General features: G+C 48.9%; 1 protein-coding gene across 1 annotated transcript; it reads left to right on the top strand.

The window, feature by feature from the left end:
• The first annotated feature begins 1,708 nt into the window (after positions 1-1,708).
• On the top strand, positions 1,709-21,689 carry LOC128726337 (homeobox protein Hmx). Its single transcript, XM_053820141.1, has 5 exons — positions 1,709-2,534; positions 10,977-11,537; positions 11,625-11,729; positions 11,821-11,924; positions 20,900-21,689. Exons 1-5 carry the CDS (start codon positions 1,709-1,711, stop codon positions 21,521-21,523), a joined length of 2,220 nt encoding a protein of 739 aa, XP_053676116.1. The 3' UTR covers positions 21,524-21,689.
• Positions 21,690-21,991: the final 302 nt, after the last annotated feature.

Below are 21,991 nucleotides of genomic sequence, written 5' to 3'. Positions count from 1 at the left end.
GTACGAAAAGGACTTCCGTGACCGCGCGGGTGTCCGTGTTCGAGCCGTGGGGGTTTTTCCGCTGATGTTGTGTGGTCGTGTGTGGGTTTTCGGTGCTATATTTCACCCAACGGTGTCCCTATTTGCAGCTGGGTGGCCAACAAGAACCAGAACCAGACCCCGAAACGGAAACGGTGGCAAGGAAAGAAAAGCTCGCGAGCTTCTGCATGCATTCCTCCAGATAAGGACGAAACCGAATCCGGTCACGGTAATGAGAATGAGCAGTAAATAAGGACGAGCCGGTGCACGAGGCAAACGGGTGCGTGCGAGCGAGAGGCTGGCAACAAAGATGGCGCGTGCACACGTGGGGGTGGGATGGTTTGGTGGAATGTGTGTGTGTGTGTGTGTGCGTTTTTTTACCTTCTCTTTGGTGTCCTTTCTTTTTTGTTGGTTGCTTTCCCACCCGACGCCCCCAAACGTTCCGATTATGGTTGTCCCACCACGCGGGGCCGTTGTTTACGAGAGGGAGCGCACATAAAATCGCCCTCTACCACCATCTACCCATCCTCCCTCATAGTGGGTGGGTGAAAAGAAAAACCGCACCACGATCGGTGAGAACCGAGAGTCCTTACCGAAAGTGCTCCCGCGCTCAAAAGAGATTCTTCAGGCGGATCGCGCGTGGAATATCAAAAAAGAAAAGAAAAAACCGTACCATCCTTAGCCGAAAGGATATTCGCACCGGGTGCACCGAACCGCGTAGCTCCGCCCATTTCCTGCGCGCGCTATATACTCGAACCACTGGGGCAAGGACTCTCGCTACCGTGATCCCGTGTGTGTGTGTGTGTGTGTGTGTGTGTGTGGGTATGTTTTCTTTCTGTTCCTTTTTGTTCGCCTGGCCTGGGGCCCTCTCTGGCAGCATCCCTTTGCGAAGGTTTCCCTTTGCCGGGGAACGGCCGTCCCTTTCCTGCGCCCGGCCATCGAAGACGCCCTCTCACCGAGAAAGGAGGTGGGGATTAAGCAAATGAATCCTGGACTGTGGTGTGTGTGTGTTTGTGTGTTTGTGTGTGTTTCCATCAGCCCGATGGGTGGCATATCCTGCGCGTTCGAGAACCGCGAGGGTTCGCTTCGAAGGGTGATGAATATGAATTGAGGCTGGCCGCGCCACTGCAACAATCCCAGCCCAGCCCTTCGTCAGCGGGAAAAACGCGGTCCTGGCGGGTTCCCGGTTCTAGCTGCGCCGTCGCTGCCAGTTGGACGAATGCAACCGGTGTGGCTTGAAGTTGTTCCGGAACCATTCGCTGTTGTCGGCTCGTCCTACTCGGTGTGCGATTGTTGCGAATGTGATCCTGTGCCCGGAAACTAATACGACCGTTCGGATGTAGAGAGCGTGTGATTAGTGACATTAGTGCCGAATTGATCAGAAATTTATGGTGCGATTGCAGTGCAAGAGTTAAATAACGTTCGAGTGCGTTGTGCTGAAAAGAAGAGCAATTTAAACACAATCTGTATGAAGGTATAAGGAGCTAAAACGCGACAAAAAATGGATAAGAAATCGCTCGATCACGTTTAGTGCGATCTTGTGGCGTGCGTCTGTTTGTGTGAGTGCGTGTGTTCGTCTGCGATCGATCGACGTAGTGAAAGTGAATGTCAATGGTGTACCGTTTAGGGAAGTTTTAAGATCACACGTCATAGGATCGTGCGGAGCAGCAGCTCAACAACTCACCGCATCATGTCCGCGGCTATGTCGACGGCATTCATGGTCGACAGCATCCTGCAGGACAAGGACTCGGTGACGGGTGGTCCGGTGGTCCGTTGTGCCGAGGATTCAAGCCCCGTTGGGGTGTTACCGCCGGGTGACGCGGGTTCGCTCGCTTCCATTTCAGACAGCGACGACTTCGAGGATCCCAAGGATTCGAGCAGTCTGTGTGACTCACCCAAAGGCTTCCATCACCAGCAGCAACAGCAGCAACAGCAGCAGCAGCAACAGCATCATCACCTTCACCACCCGGTGGGTGATCACCTGCATCATCTGCATCATCATCATCATCACCTGCATCATCATCATCTACTGCAGCAGCATCACCATCATCAGCATCAGCACCATCAGTCGGGGTCGTTTTCGGACGATGAGTTGCCGGCGGGACCGCCACCGATGAACGGAGGCACGATCCTGCGAAACCGTGGCCATCCGGACGATGGCATGCAGCTCGAGCAGATGGACTTTTGCTGTGCCAAGTGTGGCCACTGTCAGCAGGAGCTTAATCCCGGCAGCGGTGGTGGTGGTGGTGGTGATCGGGTGAGCCCTTCCGGGGTTGAGAAAATCCGGGGCTCGGATGGGGAGAAAAACAACAATAACAATAATAACAACAACAACAAGAGCGAGGACTCGCCTGACGGGGCGGGCGAGTTCGAGTTTCGGTGTGAAAAGTGCGGATTCGGCGAGTACGTCACACCCGGCAAGCAGACGATCCTGAAGGAAAGCACCAAACCGGTGCTGAAGTTTAGCGTGTCCGCGATCCTGGGCGACAAGAAGGATTGCGTTAAAGTTAGGAATGGTAAGTTGTGCGGTGGTAGCAAAGATGCATTCTTTCTTGACTCGATATTAGGAAGAAAACCTCCTGGAGGGTGAAAAAATACGGGAACGTGCCTTCTTCTCAAATGCTTTAAATTAAGATATTAAGTGATATATTCTTTTCACAAAAGTCTTATTGATTATTTGCAAGAAAATCGTAAGAGTATTTTAAAGGGATATAATAAGAGTGTGTACTGGTAATGAAGCAAGTACCAAGACTGGTTGAAAAACAGATAGTTTTTGTTAATATTTGTGTTGTCTTGTTTTAGACATTTACATTAATTGAAAAGAAATTGTTACAACCAATATACAGGCCTTATTTAAAATATTCTTCAGCTGGTCTTTCATATGCATCAAAGCTTTTGAATATGTACGTTAAAGAGTGCTTGCAATTGCTTATCAAATGAAACCGAGAACTAGTTAAAACTAGTTCGACATCAGATACTGATCAACCGGAAACTGAAACTTGTCGGGACATCTAACCACTGTGTCGAACACACTCACACACAAAGTGGGAAGGACTTCTTCCTGGCAGGCAGCAAAAATACCGTGCTTTCAATAAGTGCTGCGACATTCGTTCCCTGAACCGCCACAGAACCGCAGCAGGACGATAATGCACCGGAAAGGATCGAAAAACGGGACGAACGGCACATCCACCACCGGGCTGGATCACGCCGAGCCCCATTATCCGATTGGCGTGTGTAATTATTATGATCTGATACCATCCACGCCGGTCAGCCGACGGATGCACGCTTCCCACACTCTGCTGCTTGGATGCGTTTGAAAACGCGCGACAAAAGGGACGCTACCGCTTCGCGTGTAAAACCCCCAACGGCCAGCACACTCATACAACGGAAAGGGCCATCGGACGAACGGACACGGCCGCCCGGAGAGCTTGCCATCGGTTGCATCGGTTGCAACGGCGTCCACCGGTTGCATCGTTTTCATTATGCTGCTGATGTGGCTGCTGCTCATTTCGGTTGCACTACTTGCGGGCACTCGGGTGCATTCGGAGTCTCGAAACAACCGGGACTCGTGGAACAATGCGGCAGTTTATCATCAACCTCCCACCCCACGCACGGGCAGGAATAATTTATATGCAATTAACACCTCATTTATACAAATAGATGATCAACTCTCGGAGTCGATAATCAGTCGAGTGCGAGCCATCGTGGGATGGTCCGGTCCGGTCAATCGGCGTTCGGATCGGGGTTTGATTGGTTGTGTTGGATTTTTATGGGCCTGTGAGTCATTTCCGCGCACATTGGCTGACCACGGGAGGTTGGGAAGAAAGGCTGGAGTCGGTTCGAGTGGTGCTTTTGGCGGGTCGGGAGATAAGCCACTTCCTGCCGAAAGGGGCGCGCAATTGCACTGACAACTGCACAAGCATTTGCGAACGTCAATCGCGTGTGATTGACGTAATTCTTGCTGGAGTGGAATATGCCGTTGTTAAACAACGATGTTGTTGCCACAGAAAGGCTCCAGAAACGGTGGAGCGAGAGCTTCGGTGTGGCTAGGATCAACAAATATGCAGGGTGTTGCTATAGTTAAACCAAGCCTCTTCGTAGATGGAGCTGGTTTTACGATATAATGACATGCAAAATACATCTTGTTGTATATGCTTGTTCATTTTAAGGTGATTAAAATAAGAATTAATATTGTTTCCAAAAGGGACCATAGGAAAATGATCGAACAAATCGTTTGCGAAACCCACAACACAGCATATCAATCTTCCACCAGTCTATTAATAATCGATTTTTCCGTTCAAATTTTCGCGCAACACTTAACGCCCCTGCATCACGGTTGGTCCGGAAAAGAAGGAGCACAAAAACCTGCCCGGCCGGGAAATTGATTATGTGCTACCGATAATTTATACCACACTTCCGGCCAAACGGCCCAATTCCGGTGGGTGCAATCGAGGCGGGCACTCGTCCGCCTGCCGGTAGAGCATTAATTTCTTCACCGAAAGCCATCAAAAATGGCGTTTGTAGCCGTCGGTGGTCGTTTTCATGGCCCAAAGAGCTGGCCGGAAGAGGCTGGGAGGCTAATTTATATCGCTTTGATTTTCATCGCCGCCTCGCTTGGCTTTTTGTCGGGTCGCCTTGACGACCAGGCGACGCTAGGTGACGAACTTTTCGGTGTGGTTTTTCTTTCGCACCACCACCCGTCGAAAGCAGCGCCTGCTGCGATCTGAGTTTTCGGTGATGGGGAGAAGCATGGCCTAACGAACGACGCGCGTGTTCGTAGGGGTTTGGGGGGTAAATACGGATTCAATGATTCTTATGCGCTCGTTTATGACCATCGACGTCTGCAAGTGACACCGAGGAATTGGTCGATCGATTTCCGGCGGTCGGAAAAACGAACCACCGCCGGCGTCATCTTCGGTGGACGATGGCCGTTCCTTTCCTTTTCCCACAGGCTAGTCGGATCGGAATGGACGGCCCCGGCTTTTTGTCCAACGTACCGGCGTGTGTGAGTTTGTACGGAAATGTGTTACATGTGTCCGTGTTTTCTGGGAATCGGGGTGCCACCGGAAACAACCCGATTGCCGTCGATTGTCCGGTCCTTTTTCGGAAGGGGCCGTGTCGCAAACCTCCGGCAGAAGCGTTGTACGTGAAATTATAAACACATCGAGCGATGGGCACCAATGACCACATAATGGCCGTTCTAAGCCGTCGATGGGAGAGCCGTCTGGTACGGAGTGTCGGAAAAATTGCCGCCTTTCTTTGGGGCCAAAAAATCTGCCCTCCGGCCGGTGGTCCCGGTGATCTGGCGGAATCCGGGCTTATGCTCAAGAAGAACGCACCAAATTGATGGGCACGGTATTTAGCGTTTAGCACAGAGTGTGTGAGCGAGACAGAGCTCTGTGTGTGTGTGTGTGAATAAAGGGAGACGTCGGCCATCGAAAGTCGCACCGGGCGTATGAACATGTTCATACTGCTAACGAGCTGCGTCCTGCCCGTCTTTACCGTTCTACCGTCGGCTTTCTCCCATTTGGGTTTGTTGGCATTTGGCCGAAAGGACGAGAGTTCGGAGTTTAACGCGGGAGAAACCAAGCGGTAGGGCACACGCATCGGTTACCAAGAGGGACCGTCAGATGGGAGCAGTTCCTTTTTCCCGAACACGATGCCAATTTCATCGACAACTCAACTTGCCCACCACGACGACGGCGGCGACGACGACGATGACGACGACTCGAATGATCCTCTAAGTGAGCCGCCAGCTGACGCAAATTATATTATTTTCCACCCAGCGCCCCCTTTACCTCCCACCCACCCACCCATCGTCCTCACCGGGACCGAGCTGGCGCCCGAGAAATGAGCTCCGTTTCGGGGCGGGGTGGAAAATAAAGGAAATCTTGGCGCTCTCCAGTCGGCCGGTCCTTTCGGTTCGGTTTTGCCAGCACGGGCTGGCTGCTTGGCTGATTTTCGGCAGCCACGAAAAGCCTCACACCCGGGGAAATCGATCGGTGAAGGGCGTGTGTAGGGCGTCAGGCCGGGCCTGGGTTGGGTTGGGAATTTGTGGAGTCGAAATCTGGTACAGTTTACGTGCTAAGTGTTTTTCTCGTTTAACTCAATTTAGGACGCGCACATGGCGTAGACGGCGCATGTGTGTGTGTGTCTGTGTGTGTGGAAAAGGCGTCCCCATCCCAGTGACAAAGGCACTCGACCGAGGGTGTGGGAGTGTTTCTTTTTCGTGTTCACCCACCAACCAGAATCGGCAAGCTGGGGCTGGGAAAACCGTGCGTTTAAGCAGAAAACTTGGCAAATGGCCGTAATGATTACGATGATCGCTGCTATCTCCCGGTTTCGTGGCGATGCTTGAAGCGAGAAAAACAAATCGATATTTCGGTGAGACCGTACGAGAAAGGGACGGGAATGAGAAAAGTTTCCTTTCGAAGGGAAGTTTTGCATCTCGGCGCGGAATGATATTTTCGGCTCGAGGCGAAGTTTGCGCTTGCAAATGAACGTTCATAAACGAACTGTTTATGACAGACGCGCACTATGGAGACAAAGGCGAATGGGGAGTTTTCTGTTTCCTGCAACCGGAAGCCGGTCGATGGGAGCAAAGATGGTTTCCAATGGAGTGCGCCAATTTTTCCGTTGTACCTTCCGTCCACGATTTAAAGTGGGGTGCTTTAAAAAACGGCTTTAAAAGAGAGGCTCGTGTTGGAGCTTAAAATGGAACGAACCACACGGGGGTTTAACGCGCGTTTAATGATGCAACTTACCCACCCCCAAACAAAGGCTTGTGGGAGTGAGAATAACCTCAAACGGGGAGCGTGTTTTTCGCTGATTACATCCCGGGCTCCATCATGCAGGTACGGTTTTCAGCCACCCAATATTGGGATGAAAAAAAAAAAACCCAAAGCCACGAACGGACCATCGATGATTGTGATGTATAAAAAAAAGCCTGCCTTCATCATAACGAATGATGTGTGGGAGGCTGGTTCGGTTACATCGTTGTAATGAATATTTATAACGTCCATGCATCCTGCAGGATGCAAATGAAATGCGAAAGGGAAGGCACAGAAAACAAACTCGCCACTCGGTGGAATGAAGAGTGGCGCAAATTATGAGCGAACGATTGTTAATTCATTGCATGCGGATATGATTGCCCTCGTTTTTATGGTATGTTCTCGCGTTCACGAAACACAGCTATTATATGTTTTGAATGTTTGTGCCGTTTCGGGGAAAATTTTCATTTTTGCCTACCCATCAAGTGGCGGTTTTAAAGCGCCACTTTTTGTGCCCTAATAAAGCCCCAGCTCTCGCTGGCGGCTGGCTGAAAATAATAATAACGACACGCGTACTTTTTGTTGGCATGTAAAAACGGCTTGTCAACGCTTCGGTTTTCGAGTGGTTGGCATTTGGAGGCGTTTTGGAGGCCCTCCAATTGAGCGGAATTTGTCAAACATGCTTGTGGGGGCTAGTGGCCGGAAAAACCACACAAATCGCCACTAGAAAAGGATGTTTCGGGAAGCTTTCGGGGCCGGCATGTAGTTTGTTGGCAAAAATGTTTAAAAAATTGGTTCTTCTCTGCCCCCCCCCCCCCAAACAGGACACACAGCCCCCACCACCATTGGCCACACAACAATGGGTAGTTATGCATGCTGTCGAAACGCTGTTGTTTTTCGACGGCGCGATGCATATAAATTATATCACTGTAATTTGTTATTGTAATACACGATGGCCCCATGGGTTGGTGGACGGACGGGGGCGAAATGGACCGTGTTTGTCGCGGAACTCGGACAATTTTGGGGCTGGGGCACACAGGAGACGAAACACGCTGACACGAACACACGGGAATGAAAAATTCTGTCACGGTTGCCCGCGAATGTCGCGCCATTTCAGCGGTTACCAGGCCACGGCCGAGGAAAGCGGAAGCTTGTGGTCGACCATCGGTAAAAACACCGAATGATGGGCTTAATTAATTGCATATTAATTATGCTGTGCATGAGTGCATGGTACACCTCGGCTGGAACACCGCGGGGTTGGCATCGAAATGCACCGGCGCTTGATTTAAGGCTGGGCACGTAATGGGACAGGTTGAGGTTTAATTTTTTGGCGTTTCCCTGGAATTGACGTCAGAACATCTCGCATAATGTGTGGGAACGTGTCGCAAACAAAAAAAAACAACAACCTGAAATGAGCTCGAATGTTTACACGGGACTTAAATGGAGTTGAAATGACCGTTTGGCATTTGAAACACGAGCAGTTTCTGTATAAAGTGTTTTATAACAGCCGTCAAGAACGGGCCAAAAATGTGCTTCGAAATCTCCACGATCGAATGATCAGTGGCACAAAATAGTCATAAAATCAGTCCTCAATACCCCGCTTTTACATCTAAATACCCAGCATGACATGTAAAAAAAATATTACCACAAAAGCACAATGCAGCCGCACTTGAGGGGCGTTCATCAATTGATCATAGAGCCTGCTTTTAAGGCCCGATAATCACCCCGACACGCCACATTGACAGTCTCTCAGCGGTCGGTCGGCTTCAGCCCTCTGGTGTGGTCGTTACATCCCGTAATATATATTCTTTTGCGCGCAATTGCCAGCTCGGCGACCTTTTTTTATGGGTGCAACGGGCTTTTGGCGTAAATCGGTAAAACACTACGCGCACAATGACGGCGGAAAAAAAAAAGCGACGACGGCTCCGAACAACAATAATCGTTAAATCGTTAGAAATGAGCAATAAAACGGAGGTGCAAACCGTTCGTGCGTTGTTGATTGAAGACCGGCGCGGTCTGGGTTGGGCCCCGGGGATCATCGATCGAACCGAAGCGTGCAGATTTCCCGCCCCTTCGGGAGAGCCTGTGCGAGTCCTGTGAGCCCGAACGACCTAAGCATATTGAAAATACAATAATAACAATTCGGAAAAGCGGGAGTCCTCTCGTTCCAGCTGGCCACTGACGGGTGCGAGAGTGAGTGAGTGGAAAACAAGGAGCTGAAAGTGCCACACCGCAGGAGCTTGGTCCTTGCTGCCGCTCGAAGGGTGATGTTGCCGGCAGCTAGCACCAGCTGAAGCACGGGTCGTTCTATGCGAGGCGCCCGAAAAACCGTTCGAGGCTGCGTTGTGGGCCGATAGGCATTAATTTAAACATGATTATAATCCAATGTTTTTACAGCCCGTCTTCTGCCGGCGGCCTGGTTCCGCTCTTTTTCACTTACTCGGCGTGATTTGTTGCAGTGATCGAATTTGCCGGGCGAACTCGATCGGTAAGCCAGCCTGCCATCTTCACCCGGACGGTGTTTTTTTGTGTGGCTTTTGTTTTCATTAGCGATTAGGACGTGGATAATGGAGAGTTGAGCCGAGGCCTGGATGAAACGCTTGACAGGGAATTGGGCTCGTTTTATTTTTATCTGAGCCAACGTTTATACGCCTTTCGTTTTTAAGGATGTATCGAATTGAAATGAATACAAAGATGCAGGATGCAGTTTTCGAATTTAGTTTGGCTCATGGATATTGTTACCACAAATCTTTAACGGTTAATATCTAAGGAAAACGGTCCATAAACTGTATTTCCTGCTAGTTTTTTTGTTGTTGTTAGATGTAATATTACGGTTAATTCAAACGAAAGAATAAATAATCAATGCATGCCGTAGTAGGCACTGGAACACTATATACCTATGGAAATCGTTTATGTTGCTGGGTTCAATGGTTTCCAGCATCAACTGACTCGTTCAGGTTTCTAGTTCTCGCCGCATTGAAAACTCCACACATGTTACCTTCCACCAGGGGCACACATCCATCTCAGCCCGGCACTGACATCTGGCATTCCCTGCTGACAGCAGCTCCATTCCGTGCCCTCCGGGTGGAAAACGGTTCGCATGGGGCTGGGAAACTTTTCCGACAACATTTCAGACGTAAAGGCTACGCATCCTCAAATCATCAGCCTCTCGGCTGTCGTCATGTCGGGTGCTCGGGATGCCTTCGATGTAGCCCTGTAGGTCTGATGAGATCTCCAACCCCGTGCACGAGAGTGGCGTCTGACAGTGTGCCGGCAGCGAAAGCTAAAAACCCCAAATTAACAGGTTGGTTTCGGTGGAAATTTACCGTAACATGCAATAACAAAAGCTATTCGCTCACGTATTTACCCTCGATCCCAGGACGACGGGTGTTGAAAGGGATTAGTGTACCGGAAGGGTGATTAGAATGTTTGCCTTCCAAACAACCGACCGGTGGGTGGGCGTGGGTGCTGACATACGCGTCAGCCATTGCCGCGTTGATTAAGTCCCACAGATATGAGCATATCATGTTCATCTGCATCGCCCTAAGACGCTCTTGGCTCGGGGTTTTCCCAGTTTTCCAGTGAGCGTGACGCCAACCAAAGCATTCGTTGGTTCAAGACGTTCGACTTTGGCCAAGACGCACCGAGGACAGGTTTATTGTGACGTTCCCGGCGTTGGAGACGGATCGGCACTTCCGCCATTTTGACGCCTGTCCCTGGCCGTGGCTTGCTAGGTGTTAACGTGGAAGTTTTTATGCGAAAACTTTTGCGCCAGCCGTTAACGCGAGTGAAGGCGGCTGTGTAATAACAACGCCTCCGTTACTCGCTGTGTGCACTCCTTTTTTTTCTTTGGGAGGGCGATTATTTCGTTGCCGCTTTGCAACCCCTTTTTTTTCCGTGTGACACAATTACGGCCGGTACTTTCCAGAACGGCTGCCTTAGAGCCTACAGCTAGCGCGTACAGTTCCGGTTCGCGGACACCAGATGTGTGTCACATTAGCATTAGCGAGTCAGTTAAAAATTCGACCTCTCGTGCTTGAAGTACCCGGGGCATTAACCGGCGGAGGACCCAATTCCAATGCCCTTTAAACTTCCGAATGGGAGAGCTTTTTTTTATTGTTTTTCACCCCACACACAATTAACACACGTTCAAACGCTAACGCTTGGATTCGTTTCATTTCCGCGTAGAATTTATTCAACCACAGCACCTTTGGCCTTACATTCAGCAAAACCTGATCCAGCAGAACCACTTAGCCAACCCGGCGTTTCTGGGCGCACACCCGCACCATCCGCTTCACCCGCATCAACAGCAGCAGCATCACCACCAACACCACCAGCAGCAGCATCCCCTAAACCACCCACACCTCCAGCAGCAACAACAGCAACCGGGGTCACATCCGCTGTCTCCCCAGCAACAACAACAACAACAACAGCAGCAACAGCAGCAGCATCTGGCCCATGTGAACGGTTCCGGTGGCCATCACCTTCAGCACAACAGCAGCAGCAACAGTACGAGCGAATCCGGCAGCCTCCCGAACAGTCCGGACCTTCAGGATGATGCCCGAATGGCGGCGGCCGCGGCAGCAGCAGCAGCAGCAGCGGCAGCAGCAGCAGCGGCGCTTCAGCCGAGAGATAATAAAATCATTGCGAAACCACTTCCGAGCCGACCGACACCATTTCTGCACCATAGCCTGAACCATCCGCATCTGCACTCGCTGCTGGCCCACTGCCGGAATCCGTACATTCCAGGTGAGGTCTTTTTTCTTTTCTTTTCCTTGGGGCGAGGCGCTTAACTTCTCTCTTACGCACTCACTCACTCATGCTTATGCCTTTTAGGTGGACCGCAGGTGTTTCCGTTACCACCGGGGCAAGGTTTTCCGTGGGCGCACTCGACCCGAGGAAAACCCCGCCGTGGGATGATGCGGCGAGCCGTCTTTTCCGGTAGGTTACAGCTCTCAAGGTGCCCCTCGCGAATGGTTACCTGATCTCTCTCTCTCTCTCGCTCTCTCGGTCCCCAAAAAAAAAACGACAGACTCCCAGCGGAAGGGCCTCGAGAAGCGGTTTCAGCTGCAGAAGTACATCAGCAAGCCGGATCGCAAGAAGCTCGCCGAGCGGCTCGGTCTCAAGGACTCTCAGGTAAGCGCGTGCCGTTGGTCCGCTGGACCATGATTTATTCATGCCGTTCTGCTGGTTTTCGCCGGCCAGGAAAGTTTGCCACATCACACACTCTCACATTCTGGCACGTCGTGCCCAAACCGCAGATAATGGGAGCACATTAGGGAAGCTTACGGCGTTCGAGTTCGAGCCCTCCATGGCGGCTCGTGAGCGAACATGAATAAAGATTTTCCCGTTTTCTTCCCGTTTTCCTCTCGTGCGGGGGTCGCATCGTAGCTCCGCCCAGCCGCGGGTGGGTGGAAAACGGTGGAAAGCGTAGAAGAAAACGAGTCGAAAAAAAAATGGGCACCTCCATCCCGCCCGAAGGTGGGTGTTTTGTTTTGCGTTTTGCGTGAATTTTTCGCATACCCTTTCCGCGCTTCGGTTGGAAAAAGAAAGATGGCAGCAGGCGCGGCCAAGCCCTTATGTACTGGTGGAACTCGGGATGGAAACTCGAAGAAAACGCCACCCGCACGGCCTGGGAACGAGACGGCCCGATGCGAGTTTTCCGTGCGCAGGCGCGTCATCGTCATCGGTGAGCGGTCGAGTGGAAAGCGCCAACGTCCTGGCACAGGAATGCAACCCGGTAAGGGATGCTACGGTGATTTGTTCGTTCGCGTTCGCTCTTGGTGCTGTGCGGTTTTTATTTCTCCGAGAATTCCGACGCTGCGCAGCTCTGGAGGCGTTGGGGCGGTGCGGGTGGACCTATCATGTTGTTTCACGGGAAAAGCGTCATTTCGCAGCCGAACGCTGATTAATGGGGCAACCATCGATATATGTTCGGTTTTGTCGTTGGCATTTGTCGCTGATGATCGGAAGCTGGGAATGAGTGAGGCATGTATTTTGTGGGAGTTAAAGAGCTTTTGCTTGCGATGCGAAAAGACGAGCGATAAATCAGCCAGCTTTATGAGGCTTAAAAACTGCTTGTCTTGAATGCGCTATTCGCTCAACTGTCCAAGAGAGCTTTATTAAAACAATATGCATTCAACAAACGTTTGTTTTTCGCTCTCTCGAAAAGCATACCAAAAGCTCTCGCATTTAAAAAAAGCTTATTTCAACCCCTTTCGTAAACTCCAACGGTCGAATGTGTGATTAATGATTCAATCCTCGCTGCCATTGTTTCTTCCGAACGCTCTGCCCAAACGAACGCTTCTGCTGAAAAATGAACCCGACCACTTCCGGCGAGCATGACCACAAACGGTGTACCCTTCGCCTTGCGTGAAGAACCGGAACGACCGGGAAAATTATCCCACTTTTTCTGCATGCCCACCAGTTTCCGGCTCGTTCCATCGTTTCCGTGCATCGATCCCGGCAGCGATCCTTCCCACAGGGAAGTGCTCTTGTTCCCGGGTGTGTTTTTTTTTGTTGCTTCCTCTTCCTATTCTTCATCTGCCTCGTTCACCAGTCCCACTTCTCCCGGGAAGGAAAAAAAAACCCTTCGCTTGGCCGTGATAATCTGCGCCGTAATCCAGTTGCACTCGACTGGAAAAAGACCAGAAAACCAAAAGCCATTAACTTCATGCACAAAACTGCTCTCGTGCGCGCTCGGTACGATGGCACAAACGGGAGTGAAAAACTTCGGCGCAGCCCTCCCGGTCGGCCCTCCGGGAAACGAGAGCCCCCCGGAAAAGCGAAGGAAAAACCCCTCGTGGAAAAACAATCAGCAGTGTACGACATGACAAATAAAGAAACGATTATTTCCTACTTCGTTTCCCGCGCAAGGGGATGAGAAGGGCAAGTGGGTGGGATTTTCTTATCCTTTTTCACACACACACACACGCGCGCGCGTGGTGAACGGCACGCTCTTGCTTCCGGTGCACATATATACGTGCAGCGGTGGTCGGACCGGGAAAATCCGGGGTTGAACTGCGCCCTCGAACGCTCCACGTCTGGCGATGACATTTTTCCAACTTTGATAATTTTTTCCATCCCTCATCGCTTCGTCCTTGCGGCAGAAGAAGAAAAGGCACTACGGGTTTTATGTGCCGCACAGCCATTCCCCGAGTGCTCGAGGAATGAAGCTAGAAATTGATTTAATCCGATTGTTATCGGTAGGAGCGTAATGAATATTTTCCACCTCTCGCTCGCACTCCTACGCCTTTGTGGGTGTGTGTTTGTGCTGCGGAAAAACGACTTGGAAGGGTCTTGGAAGGTGAGAGAGAGAGAGAGAGAGAGAGAGAGAGAGAGAGAGCTTCAGCGAAGAAAGAGCACGGTGGCTCTCGAGGGTTCGTTGAAGGGACGTGAAATAATCTCATTGATGATCATGATCCGTGAAATGATTCCAACAATCGCTCGTTGGAGGATGGGAGCGACTTTTTCCCTTCAGGGGTCGTCCGTTCGGTCGTGGGCGGACCATGGACGAGGGAATGTTTCAATAAATTCATGAATTTCTGCGCCTCTGCTCGCGGGTGAACCGTGGCCAAGAAAATGCGGAAATTAATCGTTCATTAATTTTAGCCGATCTATCGCTTCGTCGCTTTCTTCTTCCGTTCTTAGGGCTGAATTGGATTTGAATATGAATGTTGCAAACAAACAAAAAACGCCTTAAGCACTTGGAAAAGAGAAAAGAAGGCTGGCGAATGGTTATTATAATTGAATTTTCATCACCGGGTGATTGGATAATTTATTGGCAAATAGGATGGAACAGGAAGGAACAGGTTTTTTTAAGCTACCAAATTTATTTGTAACGCAGCGACAACTCATCGTCCATTGATATTATTTGATTTTAAACTGGAAACATATTGAATGTTCAAATATTTTATATCATTTTCATGGTCAGTTAGTTGATGTTGATGCGAACCGCCGTATGATTTGACAGTTAGAAATGTCATTTGATTTATACGAAATAAGTAGGCCACGACCCCAAAAAGTTGTCACATAAATGATTAGCTTTTCAACCATGTTTAAACAATTGTTGATAATCTTCCTTAAAAGAGAATCCCGTCAAGGTTAATAAGCCTCCCGATTAACACCCCAACCTGAGAAGCGCAGATCCGACGATGGATTAGTCGTTACTGATGAGCAACATACGTTTGTGGCATAACAAATTTATGCTTAATGGCCCGTTGCATGTTTAATACGCCACACGTGGCGTTAAACGTACGTTCTTTGCAGGACCCCAAAAAAAAATCGAACCTCACAACCTCAACCGTTCGTCAGGGAGAGGATAAGCATCACTGCATTTGATTACCACCCTCGGCAGCGTGTGCGCCTCGGGGGGAAAATCCTGCGGAGGAAAATTTCAAATATTTACTTGTCACCGCCGACGGGCGGACGACGACGTTCCGCCTTCCGCTTTACGATTGTTTTCGGCGCACGACCCGTAGGGTGAATTTCTTCACCGAGGGTGGCTCGTCGTGTTTATTTACAAAACGCACAAATCCCCCTCTGGGAGTGTGGGTTTTTGGGAATGTAAATTTGAAGCAGCACCGTAAAGCACTGCCGAGATTATCTGATTATGTGTCGAGTGGAGGTTTTCCTTATCGCTGTGGGAAAACACCGTGGCTTCGCGGTGGCTTCCTTTATGAGGTTTGATGTGCGGGTTTTTTTTCGAATGCGTTGTTCTTCATTAGCCACTCCGCGCCATTTAGCGGTGATTGATTGGTTGGTTTCGGGGAAGAGCGCAGAAGCGCATCAAATTGCTACACATTTCGACCATGCCCGGCCCGAAACGCGGAACTAATGTAATTGATTTTCCCATTCTGCTGATGACAAATGAGGCCACAGCAGCAATACCGGTGAACCGATGGTGCTGCTCCTTGGTAGGCCTCACGATGACGTTGCACGGCCACACAGAGCATCTGCCCGCCCATTTGGCCACAAAAAAAGTTGTGTCATGCGTGCGGAGTCCTTCACTCCCTGAGTTTTCCTTGGGTTTTAACCCCGAAAGGTCTGAGCGAAAACAAAACATCACACGTTGTCAAAATTCATCGATCAAATTCCACATCCCAGGTTTGATTCGTTCACGCTGGCTGCAAACGCTGACGAACTTCTGGCGTTCGAACGTTACCATTTCGTCACGCATTTCGTCCCGCCCGAGTCAATGCGACAAATGGGTTAATGCGTTAATGTGCGGAGAGAAAGGGAGAGAGAGAGAGGAAGATCACGTATGTTTAAAAATGAATTGAGATGTCCATATGATCGGCTATAGAGCAAGCATTCATCAAGCCATGTTGCGTGTGTCCCGCGAGATAAGCTGTGAATAAATTGGGGTTTGACGCATACTAATTTTAGCTGACCTCTTTAGCAGCAATGAAGCGGGAAAGTTTTTTTATTGGGCATCATGTGGAACAGCAAAGCAAATGGCTCGTCTCGAGCATGAAATGATTGGAGAATATTTCACTTCAACCGGTTCAAGCTAACCAACCAACCAGTCGAGCGGAAAAGCAAATATCAAGCAGCGGCGGTGGCATGACGCGCTTTGGGATTTTTATTTTCTTTCCCATTTAGGCTTCATTGGCTGAACTTATTAATTCAAAAACCCATCGTCGATCGCGTTGGAAAGTTTCCGGCCGATGACGTGGCTTCGATGTCACATTTGCGTCAAAAAAGCTGCAACCGAGCCGGGTGGTTCCGGAATGGGTAGAAAATTTTGGTTTACTAAAAGAATTGAGATGTTATGAATGACGTAAATGCGTGCGGAATCCCAATAATAATGAGCTATGCAGTTTTTTGGTAGATTTTGACAGGTTTGGTAGTCTGCTAATTGAAGTATACAATAATTAACATGCAACAGATATGTAAATGTAAATACATGAAAATAAAATATGTTTCAATGCTCGTCTATCGCACGGAACAAAGCGCACTGCATTGAAATTTAATGCATGTTGGCTTGTTGAACTTGTAGAATACATGAAATACTAAAAAATCTCCCAAAACCAAAAATACACGCATGGAAAACACACGACAAGCATTGCATATCGACAAATTGAACGAGTAAATAAATTCGTGAGGAAAAAAACATACCTCGTAGCGCGCGCCCGAACGCTCTAAACGGAAGAATTTCGAACTCGCATTTTGCATCAAAACACCGACCAGTGATAACAGGAGAACATGAGTGAAAGAGGCTGCACCTAGCCTGGTTACAGGCGTATGTTATCTCGCCGGTCGCCCAAGGGTTATTTTAGATTGCGTGATAACAATGAAAACATTCCTTCTCGCTTGCACGCACTTGCCAAATTTGAATGCTAGCTCCCTCTAGCGTTATCAATACGTATCACACCTAATTGCGGGGCGTGATTATCTGCACCGATCGGTAATGACATTCTAAGCGCACTACGGGATTTCGGAGGCCATAAATCGTTAGATTATAATCGGGATTAAAGTATCTTGCTGCATACATAAGGCTCATTTTTTACGCAAAACGGGAAAGATGCTTACGTGCAATAAATTTCTGAGACGAAAAAGAATGTGCTTCATGACGGTAAATAAGTTTATTTTTCAAAATCAGATGCATTCATGCGTTGATTAATCACGTATTCCGTTTGTCACGCATTGCCCTATAGTGCGACAATGATGGATTAGCCCAATCACGTCGCTGCTGCAGAATGAGAGGAAAGCAAGATCGTTTTGAAATCGATCTTGTTCTACCGCTTTGTCTCTCCCACGCACGGGCCAGCATCCAAATCTAACATGTTCGGTTTTAAATGTTATACAAATGCGTGTAATCAGCACTGGCAAGCGTGCCTTCACCGTGGACGGACACTACGCGTTTGAATATTGCGCAAATATTCTAAAGAGCGGCCCGAAATCGAGCGGATTTGCATGGATTTTGGCTATGATAGTACCAGGAGAACATGCAGCAAAGAGGCTGCTCGCGGTCGTGCTTGCCGATAAGCTAGACTCCTCCCACGCACTGATAAGCTGATCGGCCATGTTATTTCTTCTTCATGTTTGGCTTTTGTTATGTGGTTTAAACGCCAATTGGCTGTTATGCTAATTGGCGGCGGCTTGAGGATGGCTTTCAATACTAGTAAATCTACTAGTGCAACGGCGAATAGAATGAGTAGCCTCTTCGTGTTCTGTGACCCTGTTACAAATCGCACCATTTTTAGCTCGTTTTGTATGGCGGCGAGCGCAACTTTTTCTGCGCTCTTTTCGAAGCCATGTTGAAAAGAGATTGATTTAAATAAGAACTGTTCTAACCATTTTACTAACAAATAATGAATGATTAATGCAATTAGGATTTCGAGGATTCTAAAAGATAGGTTCAATTGTAAATTACATATTGTGTTAAATAAATATAAATGTAATATATTCAAATAGTAAAGGGTGAATTAATGTAGCATATAATCTTTTTTTCGATGCTGATATAGTAGTCGGGGACATGAAATTGCACAACTAAAATGGCAAGGAAATATGAACATTGTACAAAATGAAAAAAAGAAATACAATTCATTTAAAGTACATCTGTTTTTATTTATTTGTGCATGGGTGTGTACATTTCGAGATATCTGTTACCTATTTATCATTGCTTATTAAATTACTACGATAGAGGATTTCTCGTAAGATTTGAATTAGCTTCCACCACGCGCAGTTATATTACCTCAACATATTCTTATTACTTTTAAACGTTTTTGCTATCATTAATAGCCATAATACATTATTACCGCAACGAGCCTCGATTTTGTGGTGTAAAATGCATCTGCAGCACGTGTAATTGACGTGTCTAAAGCACACCATCTACAGGGAGTGTTGTTTCAGTAATTATTTGCAGCAACATGAGCCCATTTGCTCCGAAGGCAAGAAAAATCCATCCAACTTTAGTCTCTCTAGATACTTCCGACTAACCACCCTCATCGACACTCATTAACTAGCGAGAAACTAGCGTTTCTTTCGCTTCTGTTTCGCATTTTTTATGCTTCCTTTTGCAGCCCAATACGCCGTCCTCAAAGCCAAAGGCATCTCGTTTCCAAAAACCCACGCGAATCCGTGCGCGATGCCTCCGCGTCCTGGAACCCGCCGGAAAACGTAATTGTCACCCCAAAAGTGTCTGCCGGTGACAGTTACGAGAAAAGGCGGGAATGTATTGCTTTGAATTATATGCGGCACGCACGCATTTACGCCGCACGGGCAGTTCACCCTCACTCGGGGAATGGGTGAAAAGTGTCGCCACCCGTCGGTTCCGAAAGGGCGCCACGATTGTGCCCAGGAAGTGTCGCCCAGGACAACGAACGGTCGGTACGGGCCTACGTCGCTTGTTTAGAGTGCTGCAGTCGTCCAGCCGGGAACGGTGGTGACGATGGACGGTACGCCCTGGAGCCATTTTCCGAGTGGGACGGGGTGGGCTTTTTCTACAATGTATCCGTTCGCACCTCGGCGGTGCGAGACTTTTGCTCTCCCGAAGGGCTGGTCCATGGTGGACGACACCGTGTTCCCTTGTTGTCTTTGCTGCGTGCGACGCGACGGGTCGGAGTTCCGGGCGCCAGTTCCGGATCTGTTTATGAGTAATTGCAATTTCCTTCACCCTTTTCCGGTGGCACCCGACACCATGGAGGTCCTTTGGTGTTGCTACTCCGTTGGGGTTGGTTGGACTTTGTTACGAACGTACTAAGATCCAACTCCCATCGGGGGGATGCTGTTGTTGGGCGCGCTTGTGTGTGTGTGTGTTTGCGTGGGAGTGTTTTTTTTTAACATTTCCACCGCTAGCTGGCCCTATCGAGCACAACGCAGCGTAGGGCAAACAAACAGCCCTGCAGTGGATGGCGCTTAGCTCTTGAGCCGGAGGACAGGCGAAAAAAATCGATGAACGCCAGATATTTTGTCTTCTTACCCGGCGTGAGACGCAGGAGGATGCCTTCCACACAAAATGTGGAAAGTTTGAAGTGTGTGCATACACAACCGTCCCCATCGAAGCTGCCGGTGCGACGTGGTGTTGGTGTGCCACGGTTACTTTGATTGAATTTCTGGCGTGTCGCGTTTTTACAACCGCTTCCTGAGGTCCTAGATGGTGAGAGCGAGTGAGATGAGATGCTAAAGCGAGATGGAGAGTGTGAGCTAGTGAGATGCGAGTGAGTGAGTGAGAGACGAGCGAGAGAGAGAGAGAGTGAGGTAATGGATCGAACAAATAAAGCATGGGAAATGCTCCGGAAAGTGAGCATGAAATTTGAGCATGATCAAACAGCTAGAGTGAGAAAGAGCGAATGGGAAAGCGCATCCTTCAACGGTCGAAAAGGAAGTGGGCACGAGTTTTCCTTTCGCGGATGAGATGGAAGGTAAACACGGTGCCGTTTCGTGGGATGTGCAATTTGTGTGGAGAAGTTTTGCAAGAGTTTTTGGGCACGGGCACAATTTGCTATGAAATTTGATGACGTCTCGAGAGCCGGCGGTTGCTGAGATCGCCGGCTGATGGTTAAACGCGTGCTGTTAGCACAGGGGCTGCTAACGAAGCTCATGTAGACGGTGCTGTAATATAATAATTTATAGGGTTCTCCTTTGACTTTTTGAAAAAATGCAATGCATTGCAATAGCGTTAATGATAGGTTTGTGTGCTTTATTAAGGCCGATATTCAGTAAATACTTTTAAATGACCTCACCTACCTCCAACACCTACCTTTTACAACATGTCTGACCAACTCTGCAAAGAAGAGGCTTCTGATAAACCTAGCAACAGGACTATTTACACTACGAGAAGCAAACACATAAAATGGCAAGGATTTGATTGAAAGATCGGTATAATGTGAGGGCCTATGAAATATGAAACCATGCTCGAAATAATTCATGTTATAGAGTGCCCATTCCGGCCCTGGTAAACATGAGAAATGGCAACATAGGCTCGCTAATCGAACGTTGTACTGCTTCTACGTATTTGGGGGTACTATTTTAATCGATCGTGTCCTTCGACATATCGGATATCAGATAACGGTCTCTCTAGTGTCAAATTTCCTGATAAACTTTCTTTTCATAGCTTTAGAACACCCTTTAACTCTATTTCTGTACATTATTTTCTCTCGTTGTAGGTGAAAATATGGTTTCAAAACCGTCGCATGAAGTGGCGCAACTCGAAGGAGCGCGAACTGCTCGCAAACGGAGGTTCCCGTGATCAGACGCTCCCGAACAAGAACAATCCCAACCCGGACCTATCCGATGCCCGGACCGATCGGCAGACGTCTCTATCGCCGCCTCCACCCGGCTCACCCACGCAAGGATCGACTCCTCTCGAGTCGCAACCACCTCCACCCGCTCATCCACCACCCTCAACGACACCCTCGGCGTCGGCATCGCCAAAACCAGCTCCGCCCATGCTGACTTTCAAGTCCAAATTTGAGCTGCTGAAACCGTCGGCCGTCGGTGGTCCGGGAGGGGACTTTAAGTTCGACTTCGAGGACCAAAGTGGCCAGGGTGCTGTTGGTGGACCGGGTCATCGGCCCCCGACTGCGTCCGGGGGACACTTTGCGATGGGCGGATTCTACGGTGGATCCGATCGGGACGCTTCGATGGGAGGTTCGGTGCGATCGAACAGTAGCGCCTCGTCAGACCCTAATGGAGCTGTAGCTGGAGGAGCCTCGGCCATGTACTACGATGACTACGAATCGGCCACGGGCGACTCGGACGACAGCGATGAGGAGATCAACGTCACGTGACCTGACACGATCGAAGACGACGAGATCGGCACGATCGGCATGCTGTAAATAGGATACGATTTAAGGGAAAAGCGCAGTAGGGATCGCAGCCATTGGGGGAAAATAGGGAGAAAAGAAAGGAAAATTGCATAAAATGTACGAAATCGCGTTGTAAATTCAAAGAAAAGATAGTAGGGTGAGGAAATACCATGGGTGAAAAGGGTTGATCGGTCAAAGGGCCAGAAGCCGCTACACAAGTCAGTCTCATAATTGCTAAGTATTTATTGCGATCTTTATTAAATTTGTACATTGTTTTGAACTTCTTTGAATAATTACTTCATTCAAAACGCAATGCGAGTCATGCGGGTTGATCGATGAAAATTAAAACAAAACTAAAACAGAATACACTTTAAAAAATAAATGTAATTCATGCACCAGTACTGCGAAAAATTCATCAGCATTGTTATGTGTCTTTTACTACATTCAATT

The sequence above is a fragment of the Anopheles nili genome, chromosome 3, assembly GCF_943737925.1.
Source record: "Anopheles nili chromosome 3, idAnoNiliSN_F5_01, whole genome shotgun sequence".
Classification (NCBI taxonomy): domain Eukaryota; kingdom Metazoa; phylum Arthropoda; class Insecta; order Diptera; family Culicidae; genus Anopheles; species Anopheles nili.
The sequence above is the reverse complement of the archived record's forward strand: the minus strand, read 5'-3'. Positions and strand labels throughout refer to the sequence as shown.

Excerpts from the sequence above, each read along its gene's own strand:
- LOC128726337 (XM_053820141.1), top strand. The coding sequence starts at position 1,709 with ATGTCCGCGGCTATGTCGACGGCATTCATGGTCGACAGCATCCTGCAG. Across the intron at positions 11,538-11,624 it reads CCGGAATCCGTACATTCCAG|GTGGACCGCAGGTGTTTCCG; the intron begins GTGAGGTCTTTT and ends TATGCCTTTTAG. Across the intron at positions 11,925-20,899 it reads TCGGTCTCAAGGACTCTCAG|GTGAAAATATGGTTTCAAAA; the intron begins GTAAGCGCGTGC and ends CTCTCGTTGTAG.